The sequence below is a fragment of the Salmo salar genome, chromosome 09 (assembly GCF_965601325.2).
Source record: "Salmo salar chromosome 09, fSalSal1, whole genome shotgun sequence".
Classification (NCBI taxonomy): Eukaryota; Metazoa; Chordata; class Actinopteri; order Salmoniformes; family Salmonidae; genus Salmo; species Salmo salar.
The window spans coordinates 147,781,064-147,797,418 of NC_138299.1; the positions used below are offsets into that span (position 1 = coordinate 147,781,064).

Consider the following 16,355-nt stretch of genomic DNA (forward strand, 5'->3'; position numbering starts at 1 on the left):
TTTACACTGGGTGGCAGTATATACCAGCTCTTCTCTACAGTGATAGGTAGATGAGTAGAATTTATATTTTTTATTTAACCTTTATAGCATGTCACAGTTAAGAACAAATTCTTATTTACAATGACGGCCTACCCCGGCCAAACCCTAACCCGGACGACGCTGGGCCAATTGTGCACTGCCCTATGGGACTCCCAATCACAGTTGGTTGTGATACAGACTGGAATCGAACCATGGTCTGTAGTGACACCTCTAGCACTGAGATGCAGTGCCTAAGACTCGGGAGAGGCAGAGCCCCCAAGCTGCCTGCAGCCTGTAAGATTCACTCAGAGTTGAAAGATAAAAAAAAATATGACATTTCATTCTGCTTGTCTCCTTCTCTCCAGGGGTTTAGGGGTGTTCCACTGTGTTACATTAGAATATCTAATGCCTCAGAAATCAAGGCTACAGGCAGTCTTAATGAGGATGAGCTACGGTCACAAGCTCACTAATTAATGCACTTATACGCTTTTATTACTTGCTGAAACACACACACACACACACACACACACATACACACACGCCAGCAGCTTGTTCCATCATCAAAGCCATTTTAATTTCAGATGAGAAAGATCAGGAAAGTCAACCTCAGCGTGTTGGTTATTTGATTGTGAACATATGAGACTGGTGTTGTTTTTCAATATGCATACTACCGTACTCCACACCCTCATGCTCCGAGTGCATTCTCTGACCGCGTTCTCTTGAGTACGTTCTTGTGAGAACGAAGGTGTGAAGAACACATAAAACATTTCATTTTAGAAGGACTCACACTCCCCTCTACTGTATTACCTCATGCTGCACCTCCCCCTACTGTATTCTGTATTACCTCCCACTCCCTCTACTGTATTACCTCATGCTGCATCTCCCCCTACTGTATTACCTCATGCTGCATCTCCCCCTACTGTATTACCTCATGCTGCATCTCCCCCTACTGTATTACCTCATGCTGCATCTCCCCCTACTGTATTACCTCATGCTGCATCTCCCTCTACTGTATTACCTCATGCTGCATCTCCCTCTACTGTATTACCTCATACTGCATCTCCCCCTACTGTATTACCTCATGCTGCATCTCCCCCTACTGTATTACCTCATGCTGCATCTCCCCCTACTGTATTACCTCACGCTGCATCTCCCCCTACTGTATTACTTCATGCTACATCTCCCCCTACTGTATTACTTCATGCTGCACCTCCCCCTACTGTATTACCTCATGCTACATCTCCCCCTACTGTATTACCTCATGCTGCATCTCCCACCAACTGTATTACCTCACGCTGCATCTCCCCCTACTGTATTACCTCACGTTGCACCTCTCCCTACTGTATTACCTAACACTGCATCTCCCCCTACTGTATTACCTCATGCTGCATCTCCCCCTACTGTATTACCTCACTCTGCATCTCCCACTACTGTATTACCTCCCACTCCCCCTACTGTATTACCTCACGCTGCATCTCCCCCTACTGTATTACCTCATGCTGCATCTCCCCCTACTGTATTACCTCACACTGCATCTCCCTCTACTGTATTACCTCCCACTCCCTCTACTGTATTACCTCCCACTCCTCCTACTGTATTACCTCACACTCCCCCTACTGTATTACCTCCCACTCCCCCTACTGTATTACCTCCCACTCCCCCTACTGTATTACCTCACACTCCCCCTACTGTATTACCTCACGCTGCATCTCCCCCTACTGTATTACCTCATGCTGCACCTCCCCCTACTGTATTACCTCATGCTGCATCTCCCCCTACTGTATTACCTCATGCTGCACCTCCCCCTACTGTATTACCTCATGCTGCATCTCCCTCTACTGTATTACTTCATGCTACATCTCCCCCTACTGTATTACCTCACTCTGCATCTCCCCCTACTGTATTACCTCCCACTCCCCCTACTTTATTACCTCACGCTACATCTCCCCCTACTGTATTACCTCACGCTTCATCTCCCCTACTGCATTACCTCATGCTGCATCTCCCCCTACTTTATTACCTCATGCTGCATCTCCCTCTACTGTATTACCTCATGCTGCATCTCCCCCTACTGTATTACCTCACGCTGCACCTCCCCCTACTGTATTACCTCACGCTGCATCTCCCCCTACTGCATTACCTCATGCTGCATCTCCCCCTACTGTATTACCTCATGCTGCATCTCCCCCTACTGCATTACCTCATGCTGCATCTCCCCTACTTTATTACCTCATGCTGCATCTCCCCCTACTGTATTACCTCATGCTGCATCTCCCCCTACTGTATTACCTCACGCTGCACCTCCCCCTACTGTATTACCTCACGCTGCATCTCCCCCTACTGCATTACCTCATGCTGCATCTCCCCCTACTTTATTACCTCATGCTGCATCTCCCCCTACTGTATTACCTCATGCGGCATCTCCCCCTACTGTATTACCTCACTCTGGACCTCCCCCTACTGTATTACCTCACGATGTATCTCCCCATTCACTGAACCTTCTTCCAGCCACGACAATGACGACAACAATGACGAAACAAGATATACACAAAGCAAATGTTTTACTTCATAATTATCAGCTAGATTTGTGATTCGTAATAATCTAGCTTGCTAGCTAGTTAAAAAGGCAAAAATTACGTAAAACTAATATTATGCAAGATAGATGTCCATTCTTCGTGGGTAGCTAGCTAACAATTCTTTGTTGCTATCTGGCTAGCTAACAGTACTAGTAGCTTGTCAGTTAGCCCTGTTTACTTATTATGGGCTTGCTATATACGGTACGTAGGCAGGTAAACATGCAAAAATTAACACAGCATGTATTTATTAACGTATCAAGATAAAATATTGTAGTCAGGCAACATATGAGATGTGAATAGGCAACATTTCATACCGAAGTCAGAGTGTATTTTCTCTTCGGCCATTGCTTCATTTTTTACGTGGTTGCGTCATATTTCTTTGCATACTTTCCGTTGAAGCTTCAAATATATACAAACGGAGTATGCATTCGAGAAGTGCCCTCCATGCTCCCTTTCGCATACTTTGATATGGACTCATACTCCAACCCTCCCGTGCTCCAATTTTCATGCTCGGAGCACGGTAGTTTGCATTTTGAGAAACACCCTGGGAGTCCCTGAGCTGTCCTCTACCAACCTCTCTACATCTCTCTCCTCCCACCTCCAAATGAAAGGAGAGTCTTAATCAGTTTTAGTCAGGCAATTATTAAATGTCCCACAAACTATCTGTGACAGTTTGTTTTAAGTGCCAACTGAAGTGACAGAGGTTTAGATATATTGATACCTACCTCAAGTTTTTGGAGTGTATAGACTATCCAAACGAATTACCAAGCAAAGTTCTCCCCTCATCCCTCTCTCGTCTTCCTTCTCTCCCTCCCCTCCTCCGTTCACCCTCTCCAGGTGCGAGGAAGACATAAACGAGTGTGAGCGGGGCGGAGCCATGGGCGGCGAAGCAGAATGTGAGAACGGCGGTGTGTGTGTCAACACGCATGGCTCGTTCTACTGCAACTGTACGGCGGGCTTCGTGGGCCAGCGCTGCGGCCTGCGGCCCGTGGTGGTACCAGACATGCAGGCTGGACACTCCATGGTGGGGAAAGAAGAACTGATTGGCATTGCTGTTGTCCTCTTCGTCATCGTCACCCTAATCATCCTCTTCATCGCCTTCCGTAAGAAGGTATTTGTATTGTGTTGTTTAATTATTATTGTGTGTTTTTATTTTTACGATGAAATGTTTAAATTGTATCAAATAATAATTCAGCCTTTGTTGCTTTTACAAATGTAGGATCTTAAGTTGATCACCCTGTCCTGCGATGTAGTACATTTAAAACTTGTATTGTATTTAAGGTTTAAAAAGGCTTCTGAAGTTTCTAATTTCCACAGAAATGGCAGACTTGATTTTCCCATAAAAGATGTATCAACACCTACAAAAATATCCATTAATTCATATTTCCTGTTGCTGCAGGATTATTTTCCTGACTCAGAAACTGGCTCAAATTAAGATCCTACATCTTTAATCCTATATATTGTTTTACAAGAAATACCAAAAATATATTTTGTCTCCAGGTGTTCCAGAAGAACTACTCCCGTAACAACTTGACACTGGTCCAAGATCCAGCAACAGCAGCTCTGTTAAACAAGGCCAACGGGGTTCAGTTCAAGACCCTGCGCTGCACGCCGGGAGACCCCTTGAACCTGTACGCCGAAGCGGGGCTGTGCGCCACGGTGATAGGTGGTGGAGCTGGGATGCTTGGCCCGCCCCAGGTACCTGTGAGGCCCATGGCGTACACACCCTGTTTCCAAGGCGATCCGCGGTCCACGCTGGAGAAGATGGCGGACGGGAGAGGCGTGGAACACACTGAGATGAGCACCTTCCACCCAGAGTCACCCAGGATTCTGGGAGGCACGGCGCGGAGGGGGGTGGTGGTGTGTAGCGTGGCGCCCAACCTGCCACCTGTCTCACCCTGTCGTTCTGACTGTGACTCCATCCACAAGAGCCCCTGGGACAGCGACGAGGGTCAGTGTGTGTGGGTGGGGGGACATAGTTATGTATTAGTGTGATGTGTTTGAACCTGTTTGTGTGTGGTACAGTCTTTGTTCATACGTGTTTGTGGTGTCTTGTGTGTGTGTATTCATGCATACTGTATATTCAATGCATACTGTATATGTCCGTTTGTGTGATTGAGTATCCCTCCAAGTGATTCTCTTTTCCAGGAACCCTTGAGGGGTAGTGCATTTTTGTCCCATTTCCATATTCATTCATATTCATGTTACACAGAACTACACTCAGAGAGCATCGCGTTCAGTTTATCAAGACCATCCTAATTATGAGCTGGCTTTGATTCCCAAATCAAAAGTCTGTGTTTCTGTGTGTGTGTGTCTGTGTCTGTGTGTGTGTGCGTGGTACATCTAACTCTCGATGCCAGCATTGTTGTCACTGGAGCCAAAGTGTGTGTGTGTGATTTGTGCCACAACAAAGACAGCCCTGGTACTAACGAGCCTGTTCTTCAGTGACTAACCTCGCTGAGGGCCAACTCTCCCTGGCCTGCTCCCACCGCCCTCAGACGCCCTGACCTTTAACCTCTGACCTCTCCCTGCAGGTAAAATGGTAGATATGGGTGAAGAGATGACCTGTTTCTCAGGGAGCAACAAGGGCAGCAACTCTGAGGTCCAATCACTGAGCTCCTTCCACTCCGACTCCTGCGACGACAACAGTAAGACATGCCCCTCCTTTCTCATGCCTCTTTCTGGCCACACCCATAGCGACAGTGAGCTAGTCTGCCGTCCGGTCTGATAGCAACACTTAACTTAGTCTTGTTTTCCCCTAAACCCCTATCATTACCCTTTGGTGTCGGCAGATTCAGAGGTAGCAGATACTGTATTTAAAAGCAATATGGCTGAAGCTCCCTAAAGCACATCGGATGAGGTCGTGCCATCGCCATATTGCGTCAGTAACAGTTCATTTAGATCTGCGAACACCTAAGAGATAGGGGACTAGAGGAGGAGTCAAGGGGGTGTGATGTTAGGCCATTAAAAGAGAGAAGCTGTGATAACAATAACTATGGGAACCCCGGAATTTACAGTGTTAGTTGTTTCCTAACACCCTCTCTCCAACAGCATTTACTCCTGCTGTGTTCTAAAAGTGTTTCAGGGAGAAACAAATGATATCCAGTGTGTTAGTTTATTTGTCCTCAATTTTATTGTTTGATTTATGTGTTTCATATAATCTGTTCATGTTCATTCTTGGAGGTTTTTTTTCCGCGTTTTTAATCCAGTTATTTTAATCCCGTGAATAGTTTTTTTCCCATACCTGTCAGACTGTTGTTTTCATTTGGAAGTGACAGCGTGACAGTGTGACAGCGTGACAGTGTGTTAGTTTATTTCCATACCTGTCAGACTGTTGTTTTCATTTGGAAGTGACAGTGTGACAGCGTGACAGTGTGACAGTGTGACAGTGTGTTAGTTTATTTCCATACCTGTCAGACTGTTGTTTTCATTTGGAAGTGACAGTGTGACAGCGTGACAGTGTGACAGTGTGACAGTGTGTTAGTTTATTTCCATACCTGTCAGATTGTTGTTTTCATCTGGAAGTGACAGTGTGACAGTGTGACAGCGTGACAGTGTGACAGCGTGACAGTGTGACAGTGTGACAGTGTGACAGCGTGACAGTGTGACAGCGTGACAGTGTGACAGTGTGTTAGTTTATTTCCATACGTGTCAGATTGTTGTTTTCATCTGGAAGTGACAGTGTGACAGTGTGACAGTGTGACAGCGTGACAGTGTGACAGTGTGACAGTGTGACAGCATGACAGTGTGACAGCGTGACAGTGTGACAGCGTGACAGTGTGACAGTGTGAGAGCGTGACAGTGTGACAGCGTGACAGTGTGTTAGTTTATTTCCATACCTGTCAGATTGTTGTTTTCATCTGGAAGTGACAGTGTGACAGTGTGACAGTGTGACAGCATGACAGTGTGACAGCGTGACAGTGTGACAGCGTGACAGTGTGACAGCGTGACAGCGTGACAGTGTGACAGTGTGACAGCGTGACAGTGTGACAGCGTGACAGTGTGACAGTGTGTTAGTTTATTTCCATACCTGTCAGATTGTTGTTTTCATTTGGAAGTGACAGTGTGACAGTGTGACAGTGTGTTAGTTTATTTCCATACCTGTCAGATTGTTGTTTTCATCTGGAAATGACAGTGTGACATTGTGACAGCGTGACAGTGTGACAGCGTGACAGTGTGACAGTGTGCACACAGACAGACATCTGACATAAGAGGATTAATACTGTGCTTCCATCCACACAGCTGTGTTGTGTTTGTTAACTTGTCATTGTTTCATCATCACGCATTCAAGCACATGTTGTTCTTTCCCATGTCTTTCAATGGTTGTAGTCGTTGATATTGCAGTTCCAATTGTTGGCGGAAGCCAGTTCAGGTTTTAGGTGGTTGTTTATGTGTTGTGTTATATTGTGCTGTGTTGTCTGTGTTTTTGTTATTGTTATGAAACTTGTGCTTTGTTTTTGTGGCGTTTTGGTATTGGGAAAAAGTCAGTAGTAGTTATTTTTACTTAGAGAGTTAGCCTATAAATGGTTGTTTCTTGATCAACATGGATCACTCAGGTCATTCTGCAAAAATCACTGACATCCACATGGTGAATCTATATAATCATAGTGTGTTGCTACTATGTACTAGACTACATAGCTGAAATGCAATGTTGACATATCAACATTGTTGCTTCATTCATTCATAATTAATGGAACCACTTCACTGTCAAGATGATCACATTTCACATAATATCTGACTCTGATATTAGCCAATCAGGCCACAGAACAATCTGAATCAGTTCAGCTGACAGCTCCAGTGGATGTGATGTCATTATTATGTTCATTCCATTTCATTTCTTCATTTGGTTGTTATTTTTCTTTTTATCTGATTTTCATTGAATGTCTTCAAAACATAATTTAACAGTCTAGCTCTCGTCTCTCTGAGCACAGCCCTACCTCATGTATACATATGTAAATTGGAGTGTGTGTTGGTACAAGTGTGTGTGTGTGTACTGGGGATACTCGCCAATACTAGGATGAGCAAATGCACAAGGATTCTGTGTTAGTCCCGTCCTACACTCTTACAAAAAAAGGTTCCTAAAGGGTTCTTTGGTTCTTTTCTTTTTTTTGGTTCCAGGTAAATCACTTTTTGGTTCCAGGTAGAAAGAACCCTTTTGGTTCCAGGTAGAACCCTTTACAGAGAGGGTTCTACATGGAACCCGAAAGGGTTCTTTTTACCTGGAACCAAAAAGGGTTTTTCTAAAGGGTTCTCCTATGGGGTCAGCCGAAAAGTTATTTTAGGTACTAGATAGCAAAACATTTTCTAAGAGTGTAGGTGTTCTAAGTCTGGTTCCATATGTAGCTTTTGATCCGACACCTCCCATGCTACACGTCTCTGGTGTTGATCCCATTTTCAGCCAATAGTAACTCTGCTTCCTGGCAGCCTGTTGTCAATAGTAACTCTGCTTCCTGGCAGCCTGTTGTCAACTTCCTGTGTCTCAAACCGTGTCTCCTCCCTCTGCTTCTCTTCAACAAGCCTCCATAGTGACCGTCATTCGACTGGTCAATGATGCAGTCGACACTATTGAAAACGAAGGTACCATGTCTCATCCATCCTTCACTCTCTCTCTATCCTTCTGACGCTCTCTTTACTTCTCCCTGCACTTATCTCTCTCTCTATGAGATGCCATGCCAATGCTCTCCATGACAATACCATGACAGTGCTGTGGTTTTAAAATCATGTACTTCAGGCATGATGTAAAATACATGTCTTGCATGTAATGTAAACTCAAAGTACACACATACTGTAGGCTTTATATTTTCAGTACACATCAAATACCTAACCCATATATTGAAGTGTCAAGCCTCCCCCCCCCCCCCCCCACACACACACACACACACACACACACACACACACACACACACACACACACACACACACACACACACACACCACACACACACACACACACACACACCACACACACACACACCAGGGGTTCATGGGGGGGGGTCTGACAAAAAGGCAGTGGTGGAAAAAGTACCCAATTGTCATACTTGGGTAAAAGTAAAGATACCTTAATAGAAAAACACTCAAGTCAAAGTAAAGGTCCCCCAATAAAATACTACTTGAGTAAAAGTTTTAAAGTATTTGGTTTTAAATATACTTAAGTATCAAAAGTAAATGTAATTGCAAAATATATTTAAGTATCAAAAGTAAAAGTATAAATCATTTCAAATTGCTTATATTAAGCAAACCTGACAGCACAATGTTCTTTTTTAAAATGTATTTATTTAAAGACAGCCAGGGGCACACTACAACACGCAGACATAATTTACAAACAAAGCATTTGTGTTTAGTGAGTCCGTCGGATCAGAGGCAGTAGAAATCACCAGGGATATTCTCTTAATAAGTGTGTGAATTGGACCAGGGAAAGGGAAAATGTGTGGAGTAAAAAGTACATTATTTTCTTTAGGAATGTAGTTGTAACGATGTGCGCTGAGAGTCAGGAAGCAAGTTCAGGGAGTGAGTGTTTTCATAAATAAACACAACATAATACAAAATAACAAACACGAACAACGCACAGACATGACACAGGAACAGAAACAATAACGCCTGGGGATGGAACCAAAGGGAGTGACATATATAGGGAAGGTAATCAGGGAAGTGATGGAGTCCAGGTGAGTCTGATGAAGCGCAGGTGCGCGTAACGATGGTGACATAACGAGCAGCCTGGTGACCTAGAGGCCAGAGAGGGAGCACACGTGACAGTAGTGAAGTAAAGGTAGTGAAAAAATATAAGTAGTAAAGTACAGATACCCCCAAAAATGACTTAAGTAGTACTTTAAAGTATTTTTTAATAAGTACTTTACACCACTGCAAAAAGGTCAGGGCTGAATCAGTGTTACTCACAACATGTGCATTGACATATTACACATACATAAATACACTGACATATTACACATACATAAATACACTGACATATTACACATACATAAATACACTGACATATTACACATACATAAATACACTGACATATTACACATACATAAATACACTGACATATTACACATACATAAATACACTGACATATTACACATACATAAATACACTGACATATTACACATACATAAATACACTGACATATTACACATACATAAATAAATGGACACATTACCGATACATAAATACATTGATATATTAAACATTCGGGTGGATGGGAGTCTCAGATGGTCCGATCCTAAGCCTCGCAAACACCTGTCTGGCACCTATAACACAAACACACACACGCTAAGACGCTAACACGCTAACGCGCTAAAGCTCTCTCTTCTCCTGTTCTCCCACCTGACAGTGTCAGTCATGGATCAAGGTCAGAGCTACAACAGAGGTGACCCCCCCTTTCTCTTCATCTCACATCAATCCATCTCATCTCTCTCACTCCCCTTTACTCCTCTCTCTCTCTCTCTCTCTCTCCCTCTCTCCCTTTCTCCCCCTCTCCCCCACTCCTTCTCTTCCTCTCTCTCACTTTCTCACTTCCTCTCTCTCTCTCTCTCTCTCTCTCTCTCTCTCTCTCTCTCTCTCTCTCTCTCTCTCTCTCTCTCTCTCTCTTCCTCTCTCTCTCTCTCTTCTCAGTCTCCGTCCCAGCTCACTGTGTTTGTGTGGTCTGTTACTCCTAGCCCCCTGCCAACACACACACACCCCAGCATGTGTTTTCCCCAGTCACAGTGTTGTTGTGCTGACTGAGCAGCCCTGATACTTCCTTGGAGTTGGCACATTGCCGGGGTGAAGAGGCTTCGCTCATCTCCCATGACAACCGCTCACTCTTCAATGCGCCTTGTGGCCGTTCTTCCTCAGTTTGGCCAATTTTCACTTTCACTTGCTTTTGCCTGCTGCCTGTGACGTGTGATGTTTGATCTTCCCACTGCATTGCATTTGCATCCCACCTCCGAGCGTGTTGTTTTGTTGTTACTGCTTTTCATGAGTTTGTCCTCACTGACGTTGCTTTGTTGCGATTTGTTTTTTACTTTTTAGTGCTTCTCACTTTTGTTTTGTAATTTCCTTTGATGCATGTACTGTCTGTCTGTCTGTCTGTCTGTCTGTCTGTCTGTCTGTCTGTCTGTCTGTCTGTCTGTCTGTCTGTCTGTCTGTCTGTTCTTTGTTTCTGTTTTGTATTTTACAGTTTAATGCTTTGTGAAACGTTCCCTGGTTAACATGTGGAAGTATGTCAAGCTGTGATGTGTTTGTTTACGTTGAATGATCCCATCGGTCAGTCGCCTCTGATCTCTCACCATGGCTTGGCTGTTCCGAAGTGCCACCCTGTGCCACCCGGCCTCCTCCTGAACCCTGACATGCTGTGACCTTTTGACCTGTGACCCCTGACCTGACGTTCCCAGGCCTCCCTCCTGCATGTTGTGAAACCTTCAAAACACAGATAACATGTTCACTGTACAGGATGTTCCCCGTGCTGTGGTTGACGTCTAACTGTGTTTTTGTTGTCTACAAACATGCCCGATGGACCTCTGCAGACAGACTGTAGTTGTCCACTAACATGCCCGATGGACCTCTGCAGACAGACTGTAGTTGTCCACTAACATGCCCGATGGACCTCTGCAGACAGACTGTAGTTGTCCACTAACATGCCAGATGGACCTGCAGATTGTAACTGTCCATCGGGCATGTTGGCAGAGATTGTGTCTACTAAATGTAATCTAACTCTGTCCCTCCCTTCTCCAGCATATCACTGGGACACGTCTGACTGGATGCCCAACTCACGGCTGCCCGACATCGAGGAGGTGCCCAGTTACGAGGCCAGCGGCCTGGCAGGCCACGGAGACATGGTTGCCTCAGCCTCCCGATTGCGGGGCAGCTCTCGCCTGGGGGGCAGCGCCCGGGAACTGGATTCAGACTACTACCTCGGGGGCTACGACATCGACAGTGATTTCCCACCTCCTCATGAGGAAGAGTTCCTGACCCAGGACCAGCTCCCTCCTCCCCTCCCCACTCCCCTGGAGGAGTACCAGGAGCACCCCTACGACACCCTTCCCGCCACCCAGCCCGCCTCCAAGGAGAGCACCCTGAGTGGGAGTGGTAGTGGCAGCACCGGACGCCACAGATCCCCCCGCCCACACTTCCACCCCAGCCAATACCTGCCCCCACACCAGCTGCCCCTGGGGGAGGCGGGGCAAGGTGGGCCGGGAGGGGAGGAGTTCAGCACTTTTGTGGGTAGGGCGATCATGTCAGGAGGCGGGGACATGGATGATAATGTGTCGCTGAATAGGAGGTTGTCAGTGAACGCGTCATCGGCCTCGGACTTGTCGGCCCCCTGCGGTTTTGACGACTCGGAGGCGGGCGGTAGTGACTTTGACAGTATGGATGAGCTCCACCGGGGTGGGACACACACCATAGAGATGCAGCAACAGACTGAGGTCTGAGGTCTGACTGGGCCCCACCGTGGGGTCAAGGAGAGTGGCAAGGGGACAGGTGGGCATGAGTGCAGGACAGAGAGTGCTGGAGTAGGAAGTGGACGCTGTGTCGAGCTGTGCAGGTTCCTCTGGACTGAGTAATGAAAGATGGAGGTAGTCACTCAGAGGGGAATGATTGGTGTTTAATGGACACACTGCTAGATAGTGGCTACGTCATCAAAACAGTGCCACCCTAACCCTTCAACCACTGCCATTGCAAACAGTAACCTCAAACCACCTCACCCATTGCAGGCTTTATCCTTAAACCACTTTTCTTCATTCCAAGCCACTACCCTTATTCATGACCCTTTAGCCACTACCCTTAAGCTAATACCAAGCCGCATGCAATGGAAAGCAATGTGTTTCGACACATTAGTACCTACAGCTGGCCATCATCATAGCCACTACCCTAGCAGTGGCCTGTGTCAAGATCAGATGAGTGTTATCCTCTTCCGTAGCGAGGAACAGAAAGCCTACCAGATATGTTGAGTAAGTATGAAAACAGGGTGAGAATGTGAATAAGAAAGATTACGTTTTAAAAAATACAGATTTTAAGAGCCAAGTGCAGAGAAAATGGATGAGCTAGTGCAGAGAAAATGGATGAGCTAGTGCAGAGAAAATAGATGATCTCGTGCAGAGAAAATGGACGAGCTAGTGCAGAGAAAATGGATGAGCTAGTGCAGAGAAAATAGATGAGCTCGTGCAGAGAAAATGGATGAGCTAGTGCAGAGAAAATGGACGAGCTAGTGCAGAGAAAATGGACGAGCTAGTGCAGAGAAAATGGATGAGCTAGTGCAGAGAAAATGGATGAGCTAGTGCAGAGAAAATGGATGAGCTAGTGCAGAGAAAATGGATGAGCTAGTGCAGAGAAAATGGATGAGCTAGTGCAGTAAAATGGATGAGCTAGTGCAGAGAAAATGGATGAGCTAGTGCAGAGAAAATGGATGAGCTAGTGCAGAGAAAATGGATGAGCTAGTGCAGAGAAAATGGATGAGCTAGTGCAGAGAAAATGGATGAGCTAGTGCAGAGAAAATGGATGAGCTAGTGCAGAGAAAATGGATGAGCTAGTGCAGAGAAAATGAACAAGGTAGTGAATCAAGAAAAGATGAAGAATGTTTGGTAAAAAGAAAAGAAGACAATATTGTAATTGAATGGTCAGTACTGTGATATGGCCTTCTCTTTCTGCTCAAAGCAGATGTGATTGTTTTTAGCTGCACACAGCTTCCCTGTCCTACCTCTCACTATACCTGCCAACCCACAGAGGCCCAAAAAGGACTTCTCCCTAACCAGGATGCGGGGGGGGAGGGGGGGGGTACACACATCCACACACTGCTCATGCATAGCCTGTACAAAATTTGTGAAATAGAAATGGAAGAAGATTTTTTGTATGATTATCCACTCTAAGAATGCCATTTGGATTGATGTGAAATATGTTTATTATTACCCCTAGTCCAAACGTCCACCCCTGAAATCATTCCTGTGACGCCATGAGAGTTTAGCCATCCTTCTGTCCCACCACATGCTAAACTGCTATCTTGCCGCTCTTCTTTTCTGTCAAGTAATTTTGCTTTAATGATGTTTTATGATCTTTATTGTTTTGCACTAGTATCTTTAGATTTTTGGTTTTGATGGTTATTACATGAAACGTGCTATATTATTGAAATCCTCCAAAGGACATTATCATGATATGTAATTCTGGCCCAGTTCAATTAGCATAATAAGCAATGAGGAATTTTTATGTTGGTCATTTTCTTTTCACTAAAGTCCCTGATTTTCAAATAGATTTGAAAAAAATGGCAATTCACATAGTTTTCTTGAGCTATTACATTTCCGAGCATGCAACCCAATGTATTTTCTTTCCCTTCCTTGTTCTCCTTCTGTCCCATGTTGTTTTACACTGAGCAGGTTTCATAGAGTCACTCCAGTATTTCCCAAAGCCATAACAGCAATAGATTGACAGGTGGATGAGGAGTAGGGTCCGTGCACAATGCAAATGCATTCTGGGAAAATAAAATAATAATGTAACATCCCATCACAACGGCCATCACAACGGCCGTCACAACGGCCGTCACAGCGGCCAGGCACTGTTGCATCATGGGTGTAGTCAGTTGCTGTGTTCCATTTTGGTTCTGTCCGCTTAAAAAAATTATATAAACAACGGTCACTAACAATGGCTTATTCTAAACACATCTCTATCGCTCCAGGACAGAAGGACAGATAACAAAACAGATGAGTGTCGTATTAGACTTGGAGTTGTATTGGACTTGGAGTTGTATTGGACTTGGAGTTCTATTGTAATATAATATACCTGATCCAGTCGGGCAAGATTTTTTTGTAAAAGATGTAAGTTTGTGTTAAAATCTTTGTACAGTGTACATAGATATCTGGGTTGTTAAAATGCTGATTTTGTAGATATTGAATTGCAATCCTGACCACCTTTCTTTAAGTTTCTTGTTTTTGTTCGATGTGAATGTGGACAATAAGAGACCATGATAAATCAGTCATTTAACCTCATCTCCCCTCCTCTGTTGGCCTTTCGCCTAAAGTATTATTTTATTGTTTCATTAACTTTTGCTTTAAAACATAAAAAGCCTTTCAATAGACTAGTTAGAACTTGCACAGTATTAAATGCACAAAACCTGCTTTAAATTACATCCCGGTGTTTTTTCTTTTTTGTTTAAAATCCTCTGGTTTCTGTTTCTTTTCAATGATTTTAGGTAGTATTGAAATATGTCTAATCTAACTGCAGCAATTGAGTGTACAGAATTAGTTATTTTTTAACTGCTTTTTTGTTTTTTAAATCAATGCTGAAAATAAAAAAGGTTATTGATCAAACAAAGACTAATTTCGTCCTTAATGCAATGGAAAAGGTTTGCCTATGATGTTACAGAATGGACTAAACTTGATTAACTGTAAAAGGTTTGCAAGGTAACTTGTTTGCAAGGTAAATTGGTATGATTACAGACTCCGGAAGCGCTGGATGGGGCACTGTCGCCGGAAGCTCTGGAAGGGGAGTGCGCACTGTAGGCCTGATGCGCGGGGCTGGCTTTGGAGGTGCCAGACTAGTGACACGCACCACAGGGCTAGTGCGAGGAGCAGGAACAAGACGTACTGGACTGGGCAGGCGCACTATAGGCCTGATGCGTGGGGCTGGCTTTGGAGGCGCCAGACTCTTAACACGCACCTCAGGCCTAGTGCGAGGAGCAGGAACAGGACGTACTGGACTGGGCAGGCGCACTATAGGCCTGATGCATGGGGCTGGCTTTGGAGGCGCCAGACTCTTAACACGCACCTCAGGGCTAGTGCGAGGAGCAGGAACAGGACGTACTGGATTGGGCAGGCGCACTAGAGGCCTGATGCGTGGGGCTGGTTTTGGAGGCGCCAGCCTAGTAACGCGCACCTCAAGGCTAGTGCGAGGAGCAGGAATAGGACGTACTGGACTGGGCAGGCGCACTGGAGGAAGAGTACGAGGAGCAGGAACAGGATACACTGGGCCATGAACCCTCACCGGCGGTCTGATGCTTGCAACTTGTATCACTGGTCCTGGCTCGATGCTGGCTCTAGCATGACACCTGTGAGGAGCTTTCACCAAGCGCACCGGACTGTAGCTAGGCACTGGCGATGCCGTGCGTATCTCTGCATAACATGGTGCTTGCTTGATCCGTCGCTCCCCATAATAAACACAGGTGCCCCTTCGTGCCCTTTCCGCCAGTACCTGTCTCCGGAATCTCGCATCAAGCTCCTCGCTTGATTCCATGACTGGCTCCCTTTTCCTCCACGGCTCTCTCCTGTATGCCCGGGAAGTTAGGTCAGGGCTCCCCCTGACTCAACTAAACTCCCCGTAAGCCCCCCCCAAAAAAACTTTTTAGGGCTGCCTCCTCTCCTCCTGAAATGGAGGATATAATGCCTCATACCTCCGTCGTTCTGCCTTAGCTGCCTCCAGCTCCTCCTTCGGGCGCTTGTACTCCCCAGCCTGGTGCCATGGTCCTTTACCATCTAATATCTCCTCCCATGTCCACGACTCCAGGTAGCTCTCCTGCTGCTCCTTCCTCCGCTGCTTGGTCCTTCTTTGGTGGGTGGTTCTGTCACATGCGTCGTCGTAGGTAGACCAAAATGCAGCGGGTATATTGATCATATTTTATTTAGAAGGGAAAAAACACTTACACAAAACAAACGACGAAAACAGTCCCGTAAGGTGCTCAGACTAAACAACCACCCACAAACACAAGTGAAAACACACACAACTAAATATGGCCTCCAATCAGAGATAACAACAAACAGCTGCCTCTGATTGGAGGTCATTGACAAAACTAACAAA

General features: G+C 45.4%; 1 protein-coding gene across 5 annotated transcripts in view; it reads left to right on the plus strand.

The window, feature by feature from the left end:
* Window positions 1–12,590, plus strand: part of LOC106613153 (protocadherin Fat 3) — a 356,089-nt gene extending 343,499 nt beyond the window's left edge. For 2 of the 5 annotated variants that reach the window (XM_082956408.1, XM_082956410.1), the window contains 6 exons: window positions 3,432–3,705; window positions 4,095–4,545; window positions 5,129–5,242; window positions 8,112–8,171; window positions 9,928–9,963; window positions 11,310–12,590. In XM_082956408.1, the coding sequence (XP_082812534.1) occupies window positions 3,432–3,705; window positions 4,095–4,545; window positions 5,129–5,242; window positions 8,112–8,171; window positions 9,928–9,963; window positions 11,310–12,007 (1,633 nt within the window). In that variant the 3' untranslated portion in view covers window positions 12,008–12,590. The remainder of the gene's footprint in view (window positions 1–3,431; window positions 3,706–4,094; window positions 4,546–5,128; window positions 5,243–8,111; window positions 8,172–9,927; window positions 9,964–11,309) is intronic. The other 3 variants (XM_082956411.1, XM_082956412.1, XM_082956409.1) reach the window with 2 other exon arrangements.
* Window positions 12,591–16,355: the final 3,765 nt, after the last annotated feature.